This window comes from Pelobates fuscus, chromosome 9 (assembly GCF_036172605.1).
Source record: "Pelobates fuscus isolate aPelFus1 chromosome 9, aPelFus1.pri, whole genome shotgun sequence".
NCBI lineage: Eukaryota > Metazoa > Chordata > Amphibia > Anura > Pelobatidae > Pelobates > Pelobates fuscus.
In genome coordinates, this window is record NC_086325.1 from 17543093 (window position 1) to 17564955 (window position 21863).

The 21863-nt window shown below is 48.1% G+C and overlaps 1 protein-coding gene across 1 annotated transcript in view; it reads right to left on the reverse strand.

Annotated features, from left to right (window-relative positions):
* Nucleotides 1–21216, reverse strand: part of LOC134572396 (major histocompatibility complex class I-related gene protein) — a 41630-nt gene extending 20414 nt beyond the window's left edge. Inside the window, exons 1-2 of the mRNA XM_063431325.1 lie at nucleotides 21129–21216; nucleotides 14945–15169 (exon numbers count right to left, since the gene is read on the reverse strand). Of these exons, the coding sequence (XP_063287395.1) occupies nucleotides 14945–15169; nucleotides 21129–21189 (286 nt within the window). The 5' untranslated portion in view covers nucleotides 21190–21216. The remainder of the gene's footprint in view (nucleotides 1–14944; nucleotides 15170–21128) is intronic.
* Nucleotides 21217–21863: the final 647 nt, after the last annotated feature.

Consider the following 21863-nt stretch of genomic DNA (forward strand, 5'->3'; position numbering starts at 1 on the left):
TCTTATGCCTTGGGTCTGCCTAAGAATCTGCGTATACCTAATGTCTTTCACACCTCGTTGTTGAAGCCTTACGTACGCAACCGCTTTACCCGGCATACTCCCCCTCCCCCTCCTGTCTCTGTGGAGGGTCATGAGGAGTTCGAAGTGTCTGCTGTTCTTGACTCTCGTTTCCTTAGGGGTCGGCTTCAGTACTTGGTACATTGGAAGGGTTATGGGCCTGAGGAGCGCAGTTGGATTTCTGCGGATGCTGTTCATGCTCCCCGCCTTGTGCGCGCTTTCCATTCATGTTTTCCTGCCAGGCCAGGTCCAGCCCGCCCGGAGGGCGTGTCCTGGGGGGGGGTACTGTAGCGTTACTTACCTTCTCCAGGGGCCGGCCGCGGTCCTCTCTTCAAGCCGCGCGCGGTCCTGCGGCTGCACGAGCCACGCGCGGCTCATCCGACTCTCCACACAGGAAGACGGGCAGTGACCGCGAGATGCGGTCACGTGTCCCGCCTGATGCTAAGAGCACGCCGCGAGTCTCGGGCGCGCTCTTAAAGAGACAGTGGGAGCCTAAATTGCAAAAAGGCTCCCATTGGCTCCTGTCATGCCAATCACCCCATACACTTACCTTTTGGGGGTGTGGAAGTGACAGGAGCCAATCACATTAGTTTTAAGGCTACTTATACTTACCCTTTTCCCTTAGTTCCTTGCCCTATCGTGGTTTCTACTACAGTTCCCTTTAGTGCTTGTTGTGTTCAGTTGTGTTTCTCCGTATTTGACCTTGGCTTTGTATTCTGACTTCGTTTTCACTTTATCCTTGTCTGTACTGTTTGCCGGCTTGCTGATTCCTGTGTACCAGACCCCGGCTAGTTCTCGTTTACGCTGTCTCTTTGTGCCCTTGACCTCGGTTCGTTCCTGACTCTGTACTTCTCCTATTACGTCAAGTCCGGCCACTCTAAGGTCCGGTAGACGTATATCACCTCTGTGCTGTCTTCTGTTTGGCTGGATTCTGCGTGTAGGGGTATATTCACGTTACACATTGCCATTGTATTGCATACTTATGTTATACTAAATATTCACTGATTATTATCATGCATGCTGCCTAATATTATTATTATTTTATTTGTCACAATAAATTATATCTGTTTTTATAACAAATTGTGATTTTATTTGTATGGAATACATTTCACTTACATGATAACAATCTCTAAGATCTAAGAGAATTGAAATAGTGGGCAATTCTCGACTGTTTAATATTATCATCCCATAAATATCCCCACAAGAAGCAGTGTCCCACATACATACAGCTTCCACATGCACACACACACACACACACATCACAAGCAGCTTTCCATGCGAACACACACAAACCCAAGTATCCTCCCCAACACATACAATAACTTAACTAGAAGTACCCCCACACACAGACATCATAAACAGAGCCAAATCACACACAAACCCAAAGCAGCCTTTATCATAAACATGTATGCAGTTTCCTGGACACTCACATACCTCACATCCCACATCTTTGATCACATACAGCTTCCTCACTCCCAGACAAAATTTGTGTTTCACATACAGTTATAAACAAAGCTTTACACACATGCACACCACACACAGCTCCCATTACACATATTAGAGGTAGTTAAGGGAGACTGGTCTCTCATCAACCCAAGACATACTTGAAAGCAAAATAAATCTCAATGTATCCTTCCTGGTAAAATATTTTATAAATAAGTGGCTGAGTTGCATACATACCCAGAGTATTTTCTAATAATCTAAAAATATGCTTTGTGAAAATAGGAGGCTTGGCTAGAGGGCGGGGCTTTGCAGCAGAAAGCGGTTGTCACGGCAAGGGTGCATAATTCATTATTGGACTATGAAATATTGTCCGGTGATGTAATTTGTGTGGTGCCTGCCTGGTAGAGATGGTATTGTCATTGTCAAAAGGGGTAATTTGATTGTATAGAAGGTTTATAGCCTTAATCCCTCATTGAAGCTGTGCCCCGCCACACAGGTTAGATGACAGAAAGTGTAATGTAAATTGCACATGCATGTGAAAAGGGAAACATGTATCCTGTGATTAATCAAAGGCTCTGCCACGTGTGAGAATCTACACTTGAAAAGCCTGAATGTCTGGTTTCAGGCATATGGCATGTACCTCTTAATTGATGAGTCAATCTCTTTGATATGTTATTGGACATAAACCTTGTTCCAGTATCATAGCCAAAGGAAAAACACATTAATATTTACCCACAGAATAATAATTAAGCCTCCTTTTTGTTAGATTTGGAATGTGACAAGTGCAATCTTCTAAACAAGCCCAAACATGACTGGCATAACGTAACCATAGGGGAAGGGATTGTGATGTCTGCTATATTGGGTCACAAGTAAGAAGTGTTACATGTCTATGGAATGTGAAAATAATAACAAATTCATAGATGCCATTATTATTATTTCTGTGGCAGGTACATAAGAGAAGATAGAACCAAATGTTTCCATTTGGATTGATGTGGGTCTTGGCACAAGGGGGTGGTCACTCAGTGGCTCTATAGATACACCTTAACTCCACCTCTGGGTGAGGCGTGGTAATCCACAGGGTATATCTCTAATGATCCTGAAGGGTGCATTGTACTTGCTTGGGGCCAGAATCCAATTCTAAGTGAGTCACCATCTTTCCTATCAGAGACCCACTGGGGCAGAAGTATTTACTTTGAAGAGCTGAGTAAGTGATTAGGACTTTCTGTTATTTTACCCCTTTTGTTTTTATCTTTTGTTTGGTGTAAATAATTTGTTTATCATCTATATTTTTGTAAGCACTGTGACTATTTTTTTTCCTCATAATAAATATTCCTTTATTAAATTCTGCCTTTGTCTGTTAAAGCATCATGTTACATGAAGAGACTAATTAGTATTTTTGCAATTCCTTAAATATTGTGCTAAGTTGTATTTGGTGGGTTTTTATTATTGATTTACCTGGTGGACCAAGGCACCCCGTTTATAAATTGGCTTGGTGGTGGCAGCATTAACATAGTTATAGTTAACAGAATTACATTATTAGGTTTATATTATTAGGTTTATATTATTAGGTTTAAGTGTGAGTGGTGTTAAAGGGGGATTTTGTCATTATTTCCGGTGTAGTGCAGACAAACAGACATTAATATAAGGCCAAAATACACTTTAGTGGAGTGCCATTTTAATGTATTAATGCTCTCTGCATGTCTGGTATATTTATAGAATTTGGACACCTTGAATAAACTAAACTCGAGTTTGATATTTCTCAGAATAAATGCATAAGAAAGCAAAAAACACAACTTCCAATTTGACGCTCTTTACATTTCAAGCACTTTTCAAGTACCAAAAAAGCTATACCAGGGTTTGGTATAATGAGGTCCCCATATCATATTGCTTATCAATGCAGTTTTGCAGAAAAATCAGTGCACATAGGGGCACAACTAACTGAGATCCGTCAGATATGTTTAGAGATCACTATGGGAAGCAACACAGAAAACCTCAAAATTATCTCTTTGTTTTTTAAATCCCTCTTTAAAACTGTTTAGCTGGGGGGCGTGGCCTGGACGCTGATGAAAATGGCTGCATAGAACGAGTGCTCCGCACCCCGGCGCTCAATAAAGCCCTGTAATCTGCTACAGCCCCGATCTCGGAGCAGTGAACCGTGCCCTGAGCACCCCCTTTACCACGGCCGAATGTCAAGCCGCAGAATTACTAAGAAAAAAGGCACCACAGAAGCATTATCCGTGGCGAACATGTTTGCCGCCCAGAGGCCTGCTGCACGTGGCGTGCCCTCGACTGCAAGCCCCAGTGCCACTCTCCTCGAGGACCCCCTCCGGGCCCACGACACCCCATCGGAGGCAGCTTCTAGTGCCATCCTACAGTCCCTAGCGGACGTTAAAGGATACCTGGCCGAAGAAATCCAGCGCACGGCCACGGAGGTAAAAGCAGAGATAGCCGCCATTGGAGGCCGCACAACCCGCATCGAGCTGCAACTCGGCAAGGCGGTACAAGCCCACAATCAGGCGGTTTCCGTCACAAACACCCTCCTTACCAGAGTGACGAACCTGGAACTGGAGCTTGAGGACGTCTCCAATCGCTCCAGGAGAAACAATCTGCGCATACGTGGATTACCGGAATCGGTGGCGGATGCGACCCTTGAGGAGACACTGGTCGCCTGTTTCAAACAGAGCCTCCCCGACATCCCGGCACATCTGTGGATGATGGACAGGGTACATAGAGCCCTGCGGGCCCGAGGACCGAAGAATAGCCCGCCCCGTGATGTTATCATCAAATGGCACTACTACACGACCAAGGAGGCCATCTTGAGACACAGCAGGACGATGGCCTTTGCCCACGAGGGGACCAGCTTCCAAATTTACCAAGACGTGGCGCAGGCCACTCTGCTCCGACGGAAGGAGTGGAAACCGGTCACTGATTTGCTGAGAAACAACGGCCTGCGCTTTGCCTGGGGCTACCCGTTCAAGATATTGGTCTTCAAAGGCCCCAGGCCATCGGTGCTGCTCCCTACAACGGACATACCCACGTTTCTGGCTGATCTGGGCTTGGACTTGCCGGAGGACTTCCAGCCCCCACAGTCGCACACAGGGACTCTCGCCAGGCTAGACTTTGCCGCCGAAACCCAAGATATCCAGCGGGAATGACGCCGGGAGGGAGCGCCCAGAGGGGCTCCATTGCAGAAGGCAGGGGGACCTGCTACAGCCTTTGGACGCTTTGATATCACTTAAGTATACAGAAATGCCCTGGTTTCACTCTGTTTTTGGTTTGTGTTAGATTTAGGTTCCTCTCTTTCCATAAACTCTGATAATGGGGGAATATAACAGTGTGGGGACATGTCATCAGATGTATGCTACTACCCCTGAAGCCCTCTGCTACCCTGGGGGGCACACTGGGCTTTAGTACCGAGGGGATTAGCTTTGATGCTCCCATAGTTAGCTGATGCTGCATGATACTTCAGGGGAATGAGATAGCAGCCGCTGCTCCTCATGCAATGTTATAATGTATATTTTATATGCTGGTAGTCTGTGGGCAAGGATAGTGCGCCCTGAAATGCCCTGACACCGGGAGTTTTCATCCCATAATTCTGGTCCCGTTTCAACCTGATGCTAGCGGTGTGAAGGCAGGGTACAGGTTGACACTGTTTAATGGGCTGGGAGGATACCATGATATGGCGCGCTTTGGCACTCCAGCACGGGCCTCTGAGAGGGAGGTGATCGAGAGGTGACTTCTGTTGGGGGGGGGGGGGAGGGAGGACTTGATTGTGGAGGGGACGCCTTGAGGAGGCAGGTTATTATTAATAGTTTATTTTCGCTAACGACCAGCAGGGGGAAAAATAATTTTAAAAAAAATATATATATATATAATAAGAAATTACCAAAAAAAAACAAAAAACACACAAGAAAAATAATGGGGAAAAATAATAAAAAAAAAAAAAAAGAGAAACCCAAAAAATAAAGAAACAGCACAGAAAATGACAGACAAATGACCGCTTTCCACATAATGAGCAAGATGGCGGAGGGGTATGCTGTAGATGGCGGGAAGCAGGGGGCAAGTACCCTTATACAAACAATAGAGCGGGACGCAGGCCACACTGGCTGATTGGCCGGTGGGTGTGAGCCCGCCTCAAGGCAAAGTCACAGGGAGGGGGTGGGACCCTGACTTAGACGCGCCTGTTGGGCGGCTTCCTCTACACATCTGGCGCACATGCAGCCTCTCTGGCGAGTGCTCCTGTGGGTGCGCGCAGGGGGGTGGGATGACTCACGGTGCCGCTCGTGCCTCGTGGCGCTGCAGGGATATCCTGGCGCGGCTCCCTGGGTCTTCCCCCCCTCCTCCCTCATTGCTAACAGGGCTCAGGGATCGGGAGCTGGTATACAACGTCCTTAGACGTTTCGCTCTGATTGAGCAATGCCGGGGTGCTCTTCGGCTGAGTTTCCCCCCCGTTTTGAGGTGATTCCCCTGACGCGGAGGTGACCCACCCCCAGAGCTCCTGGCATAGTATAAGTCCCGGAATTGTACAGTACAGTGTATATAAGTGTTTTGTTCTAACGTTGGAAATACCAACGTAAATCTCGCTCTCTCTCTTTTTCTCTCTCTTTCTCTTCCTCTATAGCCCCCTTTTTTTTTTTTCCCATACCCTCTCTCCCTTTACCTCTCCCCCTCCCCCCCCCCCCCCCCCCCCGACCCAACCCACCACAGCCGGACCTGCTGGGGGAGACGACTAGGTCGCCTGTCTTGGACTAGCAGGGCGTGCAGACAACCGAACACACATAACCAGGCATAGTACATTTCCAAGTAACTACACGAAATGGAACTAAAACTAACGTCACTAAACGTTAACGGGCTCAACAGCCCAAACAAACGACGGCTTCTCTTCCGTGAACTCAGACGGCAGAAGGCCGACATAGCATATATTCAAGAAACCCACCTCTCACGCATCTCAGGGCCACAGCTCACGAACCATGTGTACACCAGAGCATACGCCTCTAGGGCACTTTGTAAGAGGAATGGGGTTGAGATACTGATCCATAAAGATTGCCCACTCGCTGTAACTCACACATATGAGGATAGAGAGGGGCGGTACGTGGTCCTGTCAGGCATGCTTCATTCTAACACATACCATCTGATCAATGTCTATGCGCCCAATGTCCCTGACAGAGCATTCTGGACAGACCTGGAGACACTGATCCTAGGACTTCCCAGGGGAATCCTGCTATTAGGTGGTGATCTCAACGCCACACCATGCCCAGCATTAGACAGGGGTGGAGGCCCGGGACTACCTAGGTCCCAGAATAAGGGAGGACAAGACAAACTCTTCAACGCATTCCTAGACCACACGGGCCTTCTAGACCCTTGGAGGATACAGCACCCGAGTGTACGTGACTACACTTTTTACTCAGCTGTCCACACCACTTATTCCCGAATAGACATGTTCCTAGTTAACTCGCTTGCCATGTCGTGGTTGAAAACCTCGGACATAAACCTCATCAGCTGGTCCGACCACGCCGACATTGCCATAACCCTTAAAGTGCCGGGCCCCCATACCTCCTGGAGGTGGAGGCTCAACGCCTCCATACTCAGACACCCCCAGACAAAGGAAGCAATTTTAGCAGACATCATACGCTACTTTCAGGACAATGACACCCCGGACGTATCACCCACTACACTGTGGGCGGCTCATAAGCCGGTGATTAGAGGACTGCTTATTAAGACAGCCACACACCTAAAGAAGAAAAAGCTTGAGAAGTTGGCGGAGCTACAGAAGCTCTTGCGCAGGGCGGAGACACGAAACCAACAGGGAGCCACCCCACATACCACTAGAGACCTAGCAGACATTAGGCGACAACTCAGAGAGCTCATGCTGGACGAGGTCAGTAGAGACATGGTCCGCTCCAAACGTTTTTTCTATGAAAAATCCAACAGAATGGATACGTTACTAGCGCGAGCCCTGAGACCCAAACGCACAACGTCTAACATCATAGCCATCAAAGACACTCAGGGGCGCGTACTTAACAACCCAAGGGATATCAACGAAGAATTTACTAAATTTTATGCCCAAGTCTATAACCACTCCCCGACACTTACGACTACGAATAACATGCACCTAGACCTTGTTACGGACTTCTTGCGGCAGGCCCATATGCCGCTACTCCCAGCGCACAAAACTGCGCCCTTGGGAGCACCCATAGGACACGATGAAATAGACAGGGCAATCACAGCCCTCAAGGGGGGGAAGGCCCCGGGCCCAGATGGGTTCGACGGTGCTTACTACAAAACTTTCAGGGAACAGCTGATCCCCCACCTAGCCGCAATGTACATGACTTGGACAGACAACGACTCACCCAACGTGGACCTCTCCACAGCAGACATAGTCCTGATTCCCAAACCTGACCGAGACCTCACTGAGGTGGCCAATTATCGCCTTATTTCCCTCATCAACTTTGATCTTAAAGTATATGCAAAGATCTTGGCCACTAGACTCAACCTCATTCTCCCAGAACTAGTACACCCTGACCAAGTGGGTTTTGTCCCCGACAGACAACTATACGGCAACACGAGACGAGCCGTGGACATAGTGTGGTGGGCAAGCACGAAGCGAACGCCTTCTCTGGTCCTCTCCCTGGACGCAGAGAAGGCCTTCGATAGAATACAATGGCCATATCTGTTTGCCCTCCTAGAGGAAATGCACCTTCCCGAAACATTTATCAGGGCGACTAAGGCTCTGTACACCGCCCCAAGAGCACAAATGCTCATCCCAGGAGCGCAGCCAGTCCCCTTTGACCTGAAAAACGGCACCCGCCAGGGCTGCCCCCTTTCTCCCCTCCTTTTTGTTTTAGCGCTGGAACCCCTATTGCACCTCATCCGAACAGACAATGCGATCAAAGGCGTACAGGTTGCGTCCGATGAATTTAAAATCTCGGCTTATGCCGATGATCTCTTACTTACCATAACAGACCCTAAAGAAACAATCCCTCATGTCCTTAAGCTTCTTGACATGTACCACCAGGTATCTGGATACAAAATCAATATAGAAAAATCGGTCGGCATGCCGATAGGGCTCTTAGACGCAGACATCCTCTGGCTGCAATGCACTACGGCCCTTAAAATAAGCACACAGCCCATAAAATATTTAGGGATTAAGCTCACACGAGACCACAAGGAACTATACAAGGTAAACCACCAAAGGCTAATCGATACCCTACGCAGAGACTTAGACCGATGGCATGACAAACCCATCTCGTGGATGGGACGGCTACACGCCATTAAAATGAACCTCCTTCCGCGCCTCCTCTTCATCTTCCAAGCGCTACCCGTGGCAGTAACTAAAAACGACCTTAAACCCCTACAGACCGCAATAGACAATTTCATATGGGCAGGGAAGAGGCACAGAGTAGCAAGACACACACTGTATACCCCTAAGAGCAGAGGGGGACTGGGACTCCCGAACCTCCACCTCTACTACTTGGCAGCCCACCTAGCACAAATTATAGAGTGGCACTCACCGCCTGACACACACAGGTGGGTTGATCTAGAAACACACCTTATGTCCACCGACCTCCCCCAGTACTGGATCTGGGTCCCGAAACCTGACCGCCCAGAGATCCGCACTTCCTGCCCGGCCATCCTAAACTCAATTCGGATATGGAATACTACAGCTCATAAATATGCCCTCACGTACCCTGTCTCGCCTCTGACGCCCTACCTTCGCAATAAAGCCTTCCCTCCTGGCATGACCCCAAGGGACTTCCGAGGTCTTGAGGACACGGGAGCGCAACGTTACTGTCACCTGTTTCAGGATGGTACATTCCACACTTTCGACAATCTGAAAACTAGGGCCCCCCTAACCAATAAAGACTATTTTCGATATCTTCAACTTAGGGACTTTGCCAAGAAACCCAACATAGCAGCAGCGGCCAGGGCAAAGCCCACGTTCTTTGAAGCATTATGCATGTCTGGCGGGCCGCGTACCGGCCTTATCACTCGCTTGTATGAGCAGCTTAGCGCACCCACAAAAGACTCCCAAACGCCCTCGTACATACTGCAGTGGGAAGCTGACCTCCGTCAAACCCTGGATAGCGGGGATTGGCAAGACATATGGGAGGCAGCGGCCAAGTCCTCAATCTGTGTTATTCACCAAGAGCAATGTTATAAAACACTGATGAGGTGGTACACCACCCCAGTCAAACTACACAGAATGGGCAAAACATCCTCCGATGTATGTTGGCGAGGCTGTGGGGAAAAAGGTACCTACCTCCACATGTGGTGGACCTGCCCGAAAGTCTCCCTATACTGGGAACAGGCAGCTTGTAACGGACCGTTTCACACACACGAGGATAAAACCCAGTTTAGGCGATAATCCCCTTTTCAGATGCACAGACAGCTACTGCAAACACCATTCTCCCGACTGGAACCACAGAACACTGGGAATTCATTCAAACCCTCTCCAGGCTCTATAACACAGGCAATTCGTCTGTTTTCATTCCCTTGTTTGTGACCGACCGCAGGGCCAAAATGCATGGAACTGTTTTCGGATACTTTACCCATGCGGTCGGTCAAATCTTTGGAACTTCATATCTCCCGAACCATTCATCCGAATGACCTGATTCTTGGATATGTTGTCCCCCTGAATAAGGGCTATCAGGGGATACCTGGAGGTGTAGCATGTGTATTTGGGGTACATCCAGGAATTGGGGAAAAGGGTGTACGGTATAATTATGTTAAGTGCTAATCTAAGGGGAGGAAATGTGTGGGAGGTACATCCATGTGATTGGTTAAATTCATCCTCCCCCTGGGAGTGTCCTGTATGTACTTGTTTGTAATAAAAGCCAGACTGGGTGTCCCAGTCCAGAGTTCCTGCTTAACCCTCAAAATGAAGTGTCGTCTCGTTCTTGGGGGGAATTGGATTGTAAGCTGACTGCCAAGAGTGTAAGCCGATTGTATGCTTTTCTTGTTCAGCTGTTCCAGTTCGGAGTGTTATTTCGTATCCAGATCGGGAGTGTGATGTTCTGCAGTAGCTGTGCCTGTCTTTAGAAAAGGGGATTATCGCCTAAACGGATTTTTCCCCTTTTATGCTGAAACGGTCCTTTACAATTGGTGGCAAGCGGCGGGATCGTTCCTACAACCAGAGGGACAGCTGCAGACAACACCATTCCTGGATTACAAAGTGAGGGCAACGCCAGTACCCGTACAGCGCCCCTATCTACAAGGAACCAACTGCAGCAGAGCAAGCATGGCACCCAGCTACACTCAAGAGGCGTATGACAGAGAGGTCACCGCGGTGCTGGCTATATGCGGACCCAACCTCTCAGAGGATCTAATACAGCAGGTGAAGAAAGCAGTGCGAGAGTACTTGCCGCGGGAATCAGAGCGGGCCAGGGGGTTTGCAGACCTCCCTCCCCAGCGGCAATGTGTGGCCCAGGGAGCTGATGGTGTCGTCCATCCTCCCCAGCAGCCGTGTGTGTCCAAGGGAGCCGAAGGTGCAGTCCTTCCTCCCCAGCGGCAGGCTGAGTTACAGGGGGCAGAGGTTGTTGTTCCTGCCCCCCAGCAGCAAAGTGATATGCCAAGAAGGCAGTGTGAAGTGAAGGGAGAGGAGAGCAGCGTCCTCCCTCCCCAGCGGCAATGTGTGCCCCAGGGAGCTGATGGTGTCGTCCATCCTCCCCAGCAGCCGTGTGTGTCCAAGGGAGCCGAAGGTGCAGTCCTTCCTCCCCAGCGGCAGGCTGAGTTACAGGGGGCAGAGGTTGTTGTTCCTGCCCCCCAGCAGCAAAGTGATATGCCAAGAAGGCAGTGCGAAGGGAAGGGAGAGGAGAGCAGCGTCCTCCCTCCCCAGCGGCAATGTGTGCCCCAGGGAGCTGATGGTGTCGTCCATCCTCCCCGGCAGCCGTGTGTGTCCAAGGGAGCCGAAGGTGCAGTCCTTCCTCCCCAGCGGCAGGCTGAGTTACAGGGGGCAGAGGTTGTTGTTCCTGCCCCCCAGCAGCAAAGTGATATGCCAAGAAGGCAGTGTGAAGCGAAGGGAGAGGAGAGCAGCGTCCTCCCTCCCCAGCGGCAGTGTGTGCCCCAGGGAGCTGATGGTGTCGTCCATCCTCCCCAGCAGCCGTGTGTGTCCAAGGGAGCCGAAGGTGCAGTCCTTCCTCCCCAGCGGCAGGCTGAGTTACAGGGGGCAGAGGTTGTTGTTCCTGCCCCCCAGCAGCAAAGTGAGATGCCAAGAAGGCAGTGTGAAGCGAAGGGGGAGGAGAGCAGCGTCCTCCCTCCCCAGCGGCAGTGTGTGCCCCAGGGAGCTGATGGTGTCGTCCATCCTCCCCAGCGGCAGTGTGTATCCCAGGGAGCTGATGGTGTCGTCCATCCTCCCCAGCGGCAGTGTGTCCTGCAGGGAGCAGAGACAGTCAGTCTCGCACCCCAGCAGCCGGACAAGAGAATGAAAGGGGAGACAGCTGGTCCCCCTTTCCACCAGCAGAGAGAGTGGCAGGGAGAGGAGCCTGCTAACCCCCCTCCCCAGCGGCAGTTTACCGTCCAGAGAGAGGAGCTTGTTACACCCTCTCTCCAGCGGCAGCCTAACCCACCAAGGGGAGATGTTAAGCCCCACATCTGTGCAGATGGGACCGTAGTCTCTGCACTTACAGCCCCAGGGGTAGGGACGGTCGGTCCTGTCCCCCAGCCACAGAGCGATATATCTAAAGGGGAGACAGTCGGTCTCCAGCAGCCAGGCTCCCACCAGACTACTCCCGTGGTAGTGCTGGCAACAGGACAGAGTACCGCTGGTCTCTGCCCCCTCAGCAACCCACCAAGGCAGCCTATCAGTCTCTCACACAGCCGTGGGGAGGCACCTGAACTTGGACAAAATTCTCCCTCACCCAGGTGTGGTAACTGTTTATTATGGGTGGGCTGCTCTACTACTTCTGTTCTGTGGGTGGGTTGCTGGACTAACCAGGGCACTGACCGGCAGGAGGTCAGATACCCTGTTAGTCTAATTGGTAAAGGGGAGAATTGTGGCGAAACCAACTTCGCCACTGTGGGCTGGAGAAGCCTGGCTGCTAGCCTCCTGCCCTGCGACTATGGCCCCTGGACATATTGCACTTTAAAGACTATATTTGGGCATGTATAATTTATATTGCTGCTACTGGCCCTTTAAAATCAGCGGTGGACATTTTGGGACTACTGTCCCTTTAAGACTGTGAAGCATATTCTATTGTACTGCCTGTATATTGTATATGTATTTATGTATGCAGTTAACCTGGGTTATATATATATATATGCAGCCTTCATCTGATTGTTCGGTAGAATCACTCCATTCATTGTATTGAGGAAACTACCGAACAACCAGACCACCCAGGATTAAGTGTGCCTCCAATTACCGTTTGCAACAATGTTGCAAACGGGTAATTGGCAATCATGTAATGTGTTCTGTGTCCTCTGGGTGGCCGCCATTCAGGAAACAACCACGTGGCGGCGGCCCTCTTTAACTACCGAACAGCGGTGTTTTGCCGTCGAGTGTCTGGAACTAAAATCGGACACTTGACTAGGCAAACACCGCTGAGACCTCCATACTTCCAGAAATTCGTATAAAAACTACCGAATGACCAGCCGTTCGGTAGAAAGAACCCCACAAACAAGGGAATTCATTCAAACCCTCTCCAGGCTCTATAACACAGGCAATTCGTCTGTTTTCATTCCCTTGTTTGTGACCGACCGCAGGGCCAAAATGCATGGAACTGTTTTCGGATACTTTACCCATGCGGTCGGTCAAATCTTTGGAACTTCATATCTCCCGAACCATTCATCCGAATGACCTGATTCTTGGATATGTTGTCCCCCTGAATAAGGGCTATCAGGGGATACCTGTTTTGGAGGTGTAGCATGTGTATTTGGGGTACATCCAGGAATTGGGGAAAAGGGTGTACGGTATAATTATGTTAAGTGCTAATCTAAGGGGAGGAAATGTGTGGGAGGTACATCCATGTGATTGGTTAAATTCATCCTCCCCCTGGGAGTGTCCTGTATGTACTTGTTTGTAATAAAAGCCAGACTGGGTGTCCCAGTCCAGAGTTCCTGCTTAACCCTCAAAATGAAGTGTCGTCTCGTTCTTGGGGGGGATTGGATTGTAAGCTGACTGCCAAGAGTGTTAGCCGATTGTATGCTTTTCTTGTTCAGCTGTTCCAGTTCGGAGTGTTATATCGTATCCAGATCGGGAGTGTGATGTTCTGCAGTAGCTGTGCCTGTCTTTAGAAAAGGGGATTATCGCCTAAACTGATTTTTCCCCTTTTATGCTGAAACGGTCCGTTACAACCAACTTCGCCACTTAGCTCAACTCACGACAGACGTTCTCAAACGACCAATCCAGCCCGACCCCTGGACGTGCCTATTGGCCAAACCGATAGATAACCTCTTGAACAGAGAACAAAAACTGGTGAACAAAATCAACTTAGCGGCCCGGCGCGCCCTGGCGCAGACGTGGCTCCAGGTTGACACTCCACACATGGACAGAACCATAGGCAATATCAAAGAGGCCTGCCTTATGGATCAACTCACGGCCCAGGTGCGAGACACATACACACACTTCCGTAGGGTCTGGGAACCCTGGGAGGAATACATAGATCCCTGAACAAGTGCCCCGCATACTCGCAGGGACATGGAGACTACCTTTCGGGCGGACGCCTGCCTTCTCCCGACATCGGGTCCAACTCACCTCTACTCAGCCCTCCCCTCCCCCCCCCTCTCTCTTTTTCTTCTCTCTCTCGCAACCTCACAAACAGACCGGGGGAAAACAACGCTGTCATATACTCTAAACTCCCTCTTATCATGCTACCGGTCTTCCCTTCTCCTTCCTTCTTTTCTTGAATTTCAGTTTGTTAAAAATGTTAAGTAGGTATAACTGTTTAAAGTGACAGCTCCTCACAGTGCAGAGACCATATGAGTTGCCTCAGTAACAAGCTGCTCACAACGACCTCACTGTAAACCGTGAAATGCGTATGGCACACTGCAAATGCTGGCTTTTGCGTAGGCCCCTACAAACTACACTAAAAGGGCGTTTTTCCTTCACCAAGGCACCTATAGATGCCTAGTTGATACATTACAAACCAGAAAGGTGCCGGGACAGGTCATAACATGTAATGTCGATTGCCCGAGTCCACTTCACTGAGCATATATGGGCTTCTGCGTAAGCCGCACTGTTATGTTAACGGTTGAATTGTCTTACTATACCGCCATGGGCTTCTGCGCAAGCCATCCAACTGTCTTATTAAATTGCATGTTGCTCTATGTCACGACCAAAAATAAAGAATTTAAAAAAAAAAAACTGTTTAGCTGAAAACATATAATACATTTAAAAACATTTACTTTAAACAACATTCAGTTACATTCTTGATCATTATCTATCAATTTATATTGTGCGTCCACAAAGGCCTACCCAAAATGTGTCCAATTTATATTATTGGTGTCATACCGAGTGTTGTATTCCTCATTAGATTTTCATCACTCCAGAGTTCTAACTGAAGATTTCTCCAGAAGTTGGGAGATGCCATCTTCCTTCTCCAGGGGACCAGAGGCTCCAGCCATTTGTTATTGCTGTCATACCAATATATGGGGATGTCATTCAGATATAAATCAGCAAAAAAATCTGGATCTGAGATTGCAAGGTAGGTGTGATGATAAGTCAGGGTGTAGCTATCTGGGAAGGAATAAAGATACTGAATCCATCGACTAAGCAATTTATAAGTAATTCAGAGCAATTTAGCAATTCATAAAAGTCACATTTTAGTTCACAGTTAGCGTAGATAAATTGCTACGTTTAACGGATATGGAAAAAGAAAACCATAAATGGCAGTAAGTGTGAGACGTGGAAAAGTCTAGTCACAAAGGCCATCAAAGAACCGCGAAGCGTAATAGATACACCTCCATTATTAACAACTGGCAAGGTGTTCTCGTCTTCAAATGCATCTCTTTATTGGTGATTATACCAAAACAGCTCAATTGTTACTTCATCAGATCAGATTGCTTGGCTTCAGGATGCCTCTGGCTTATCAACGTGCCGTGATACATACTTCAGATACCTGGATTTGCCATCTCAGGTAAGATTTCTTTCTGTCAACCCTGCCATGTAAATCATGTTGTGCAATCATCACTGGTCAGTGGATCTGTGCACGACTACTCCAGTCCCAGCTTAACCCACGGTCGTTTGTTGTGATACGGGGTCCTTCTCTTTATTACAGTGTTGTAGTGCACATTTTCCACATTTTTATATACACACCTGGACATCTATAATACTGCACTATATTTTATTTTATATAGCAAATTGCTGTATTAATATCCCTTAACACATAACGTTAATGTTTTAATAAGTGCTCCACTGTTTACACTAGTGGTAGTTTTAACAACCTAGTACACCTTTGTATATAGTTTTTAGCATAGCCTTTTGTTTTTAATTCAATGGCTATTTATTCTGTATGTCCAGGAGGGGGCGCTAGAGTACTGCTTTTATATCTGCGCCTGACACATGCAGGTTATATGCAGGACTGTCACTACAGAAAGGAATATTCTCATCGCTCACTACAAAGTAACCTTTAGCTGTGCTTTTATTTCTCTAAAACATAATACGTTCAAGGATGCTTATGGACTGAAACAAGAATTATGGAGATTTGACAAACACAATACAATTTTAGGCCAAATTAGTAGAGATGAGAAATAATCCTAAAATTTGCAATTCCCTTGTCAATGCGCCTTAATTCTCAGTCTGTAGAATAAACTCCATTATGAATTCTCCTGGTACTGGCTGCGATGGGCCCAGACATGTTTAGATTTACCTTGAAACACATTAAATGGCTTCTTATTCCATCATATATTTTATTCGCAAACTTATTAAAGTCCTGAGGGTTTGGAGCTGGCTGGGTGTGTACCTGTAAACTTGCTGCATATTTTATTTACACTGTGACTATAGAGCCTGTATAAAATATTAGGCTAATTAGGCTAAGTAATGCTTATGCTGATTGCTGCCAACATTGGGAGTACTGTAATCGCTGGGGAAATACCTGCAAAATGTCCCTAATCCGCTTAACACATTTCAAACTCCTTTAAAGGGACACTATCGTCACCAAAACAACTTTAGTTTAATGAAGCCGTTTTGGTGTATAGATCATGCTCCTGCAGTCTCACTGCTCAATTCTCTGCCATTTAGGAGTTATATCACTTTGTTTATGCAGCCCTAGCCACACCTCCCTGCATGTGACTGACACAGCCTTCCTAAACACTTCCTGTAAAGAGTCATCTAATGTTTTACATTTCATTTATTGCAAATTCTGTTTAATTTATCATTTCTTATCTCCTGCTCTGTTAGTAGCTTGCTAGACGCTGCAGGAGCCTCCTGTATGTAATTAAAGTTCAATTTACAGAGCAGGAGATAAAAACAAAACTCATCTGAGTAAAAATGAAACCATTTTGTTTTCATGCAAATTATGTTAGTCACATCCAGGGAAGGTGTGGCTAGGGTTTCATAAACAGAAACAAAAGTGATTTAACTCCTAAATGGCAGAGAATTGAGCAGAGAGACTACAGGGGCATGACCTATACACCGAAACTACTTCATTAAGCAAAAGTTGTTTCTGTGACTATAGTGTCCCTTTAACCCCTTAAAGGACCACTCTAGTGCCAGGAAAGCATACTCGTTTTCCTGGCACTAGAGTGCCCTGAGGGTGCCCCCACCCTCAGGGACCCCCTCCCTCCCGGCTCTGGAAAGGGGAAAGGGGTAAAAACTTACCTTTTTCCAGCGCTGGGCGGAGAGATCTCCTCCTGCTCTCCTCCTCCGATCCTCCTCTTCTCCTCCCCGTCGGCTGAATGCGCACGCGCGGCAAGAGCTGCGCGCGCATTCAGCCGGTCACATAGGAAAGCATTCACAATGCTTTCCTATGGACGCTGGCGTGCTCTCACTGTGAAAATCACAGTGAGAAGCACGCAAGCGCCTCTAGCGGCTGTCAATGAGACAGCCACTAGAGGACATAGGGGGAAGGCTTAACCCATTCATAAACATAGCAGTTTCTCTGAAACTGCTATGTTTCTGAAAAAATGGGTTAACCCTAGAAGGACCTGGCACCCAGACCACTTCATTAAGCTGAAGTGGTCTGGGTGCCTAGAGTGGTCCTTTAAGGACACATGACATGTGTGACATGTCATGATTCCCTTTTATTCCAGAAGTTTGGTCCTTAAGGGGTTAATGATGAGGTCACGGAGCACTTTTTGGTGACTTCATATTGGTACAATTAGAAAGGTACGTAAATGGTCCTAATAGCAACAACTATATACTGCTAGGAAATAGCCACATCCAAAGTATTGAACGTCCCCAAAACCTAAGTTTCTAGAGCAAACGGACAGAATTCTCTGCCTGGTTAATTTAATTTACTAAAATTGGATAACAGAAAAGGGAACTGCAGATTTCTGACCAGAAACAGCAAACAAAAAATTATCCCCAAAAAAAATAATTTAAAAAGTTGAGCCAGAAAAAAAGCGAGTTTTGAGATATCTCCTAGAATGTATAATTGCATTGGTAATTATCTGTTTTATGTCTAATCCCCAATGTGTTTGTAATTCCATATATAAAGGTCACAGAAGTGCGCTGGATGAACAATTCATGTCTGGAGGGTAAACGATTGATCAGCATCGGCAGAATAACAAGCCGGAGATTTTGACACAATGTAGACCTGACAGACAGATGATTTAAAAAAGCTTTGGAGGGGCTCGATTGTATGTTTAAATAAACAATGGAAGTATGTCTTTACATATTGCTGCCAGGACAAGGCTTACATTGAGGGACAAACGTTTCAACACTGAGATTCACCGTATTACAGAATTCTGGTATTAATGTCCTTAACCCCTTAAGGACACATGACATGTGTGAGATGTCACGATTCCCTTTTATTCCAGAAGTTTGGTCCTTAAGGGGTTAAAGAACAACTGTTCTCTCAAAACATTTTTTTTTATATAAAATCCTTTCTTCATGTATTTAAAGGAAATAGATTGTTTATAAAGTATATATTTTTTTACAAATGAGAAAAAGTCATCTGTACCTTTAGCGTGTTTCAGCCATATACATGCACCTTGGGTCTGAAAGTGTTGGAAAACTATCAGTCAGTCTCTGTGGTCTTCCCTGATTCTGTGCAGGAAGTGAAGCTGGGAAGACCATAGAGCAGTGATGGCGAACCTATGGCACGCGTGCCACAGGTGGCACGCCGGGCCCTTTCTGTTGGCACGCGGCCATAGGTCCGCCGCCATTAATGCAGAGTAGGCACCTGCCTGCCCGAAACGGCAGGCGCCTACTCTGCTTCCGGGTCGGGAGGCAGGGGGAGGGATCTGTGATGCAGCTTCCCTGTCCTCCCGCGCGATGCTGTGTGGAGCGTTGCCTAGCGTTACCATGGCAACGCTCCACACAGCATCGTGCGGGGCGACAGGGGAGCTGATTCACAGATCCCTCCCCCTGTAGTGCTTACCACCACCAGACCACCATGGATGGCTGTGCCGCCCCCCATCTTACTTCATTAAAGGTAAGAAGGAGGGAGGGGGTGGATACTGACACACAGCACCCTTACCCCCCCAGCATGTACCCCTACCCCCCCAAGCACTCCTATCCCCAGCAGTACCCCTACCACCCCCAGCAGTAACCCCCCACAGCAGTACCCCTACTCCACCACAGCAGTACCCCTACCACCCACAACAGTACCCCTACCGCCCCAGCACCCCTATCCCCCCAGCAGTACCCTTACCACCCCAAGCAGTACCCCTACCCCCCACAACAGTACCCCTACCCCCCATCACCCCTATCCCCCCAGCAGTACCCTTACCACACCCAGCAGTACCCCTTCCCCTCCCACAGCAGTACCCCTACTCCCCCGCAGCAGTACCCCTACCCCCCACAACAGTACCCCTACCCCCCCAGCACCCCTATCCCCCCAGCAGTACCCCTACCATCCCCAGCAGTACCCCTTCCCCCCAGCAGTACCTCTACCCCCCCAGCAGTACCCCTACCCCCCACAACAGTACCCCTACCCCCCCAGCACCCCTAACCCCCCAGCAGTACCCCTACCCCCCAGAAGTACCTCTACCCCCCCAGCAGTACTCCTACCCCCCGACAGCACCCATATCCCCCCAGCAGTACCCTACCCCCCAGCAGTACCCCTACCACCCCCAGTAGTACCCCTACCCCCCACAGCAGTACCCCTACCCCCCAACAGCAGTACCCCTACCCCCCACAACAGTACCCCTACCACCCCCAGCAGTACCCCTACCCCCCCAGCAGTACCCCTACCCCACACACACAGCACCCCTACCCCCCCACATAGTACCCCTACCTCCCCAGCAGTACCCCTACCCCCCCAGCAGTACCCCTACCCCCCACAGCACCCCTACCTCCCCACAACACCCTTACCCCCGCCCAGCACCCCTACCCCCCACACAGCACCCCTCTCACACACACACATTACCCCTCATACACACACACATACAGCACCCCTCTTACACACACACACACACAGCACCCCCCCACACACACACACAGCACCCCACACAGCACCCCCCCACACACACACAGCACCCCCCCACACACACATACAGCACCCCCACACACACACATACAGCACCCCCCCACACACACACACACAGCACCCCCCACACACACACACACACAGCACCCCCCACACACACACACAGCACCCCCCCACACACACAGCACCCCCCACACACACACAGCACCCCCCACACACACACACAGCACCCCCCACACACACACACAGCACCCCCCCACACTTACACAGCACCCCTCATACACACACACACAGCACCCCTCATACACACACACACACACAACACCCCCCACACACACATGCACCCCCCACACACACACGCACCCCCCCCACACACACGCAATTGCCGTGTTGGCACTTTAGGAAAAAAAAGTTGGCATGTATTGCGGTTTGGGCACTCGGGCTCAAAAAGGTTCGCCATCACTGCCATAGAGACTACCTGTTGGTGTTCAAACACTGCCTGACCCAAGGTGCATGTATATGGCTGAAGGATCCCGTCACATAATAAACATATGAGTTGTTCTCTTTTTCTTTTTTCTTTTTTTACACAGAGACTTTATTTGTAAAATAAATCTATTTCCTTTTAATACTTGATTAAAGGAATCATTATATAAAAATATATATTTTTAGGTGAAGTACGCAAAGTACGATTATTGGCAGTAAATTAGTCCCACTGGCATGACATCTGCAGTCGATGATGGCCTCGATTTAATAAGATTTCCAAATTATTCAATAGTGTTTAGAAACGTTCCAAATGATTTATCTACATAAGTCAACATTTCTGTAGATAAATAATTGGGAACATTTTGGTAACAGTAATAAATAATTTTGGAAGCATATTTAATCGAGGCTAATGTTAAACCCTTCCAAGGTGGACACACACTCATATTATCTGTGACACTCAGTATGTACTGTAAAAGTATCATTCCAGGTTTAACAAAGGTAAGTCATGAAAGGTTTAATGAAGGTAACACTGATTTAAAAAATAAACAATTTATTTTAATATGTTAAAAGCACAATGCATCATTTTCAAAACAAACGTAGATTCTAAAATCAATATCTCACCTGCGTGGGACATGTGAACCATTAAACTCAGGAGAAGACTGGAGATTAGGACGGGGTCCATGTCTTCTCCAGGTATCTAGACGATCCGATACGAATGGATACTAATCCTTCAGAGAATTTCAAAACCTGTAGGATGGGGTGTCACCTGCGTGTCTTTGAGGTGGATACTGAATTAACAAACCCAGCCCTTAATTTTAGGACACAAGTTGGTACACAATTTAGTATTGTGTAATATTTGAATCCGAATGCCAAAGAACATCACATCTAAGCCTCACAGGTGAATGGTCGATTTCCAACAGTGAAATTTTATCGATAACAAAAAAAATATTTTCCGAGCAGGCCAAGTAGTGAGAAGAATGTAATAAAATCTAATGATAGTTATTCGGAGTAACCATTTGAATTATAGGCTGTGCTCGGAGGGGAACACACAGATACACGCTCCATGACCTTGGATGGAAGAAATAATACAATGATACAATTCTTTTATATCACAAATAAAGTTCAAATGAATACAACAATTTTGTTGACGTTTACCTAGGGCGCCATGCTGATGAGGCCCACAAGGTCGATGCAGCAGTACTCCATGGCTGGTTTCTGGTCACTGATCGTCTTGGATCATAGCCACATTGCTAAAAGTATCTTCAGTAATTCAGTATGAAGTCTGAAACATGAGGCCTGTCTGAGCTCATTTGCATGTCAAGCTAGGAGCTCTGGGAAAGTTGTGAAAATGTGCCT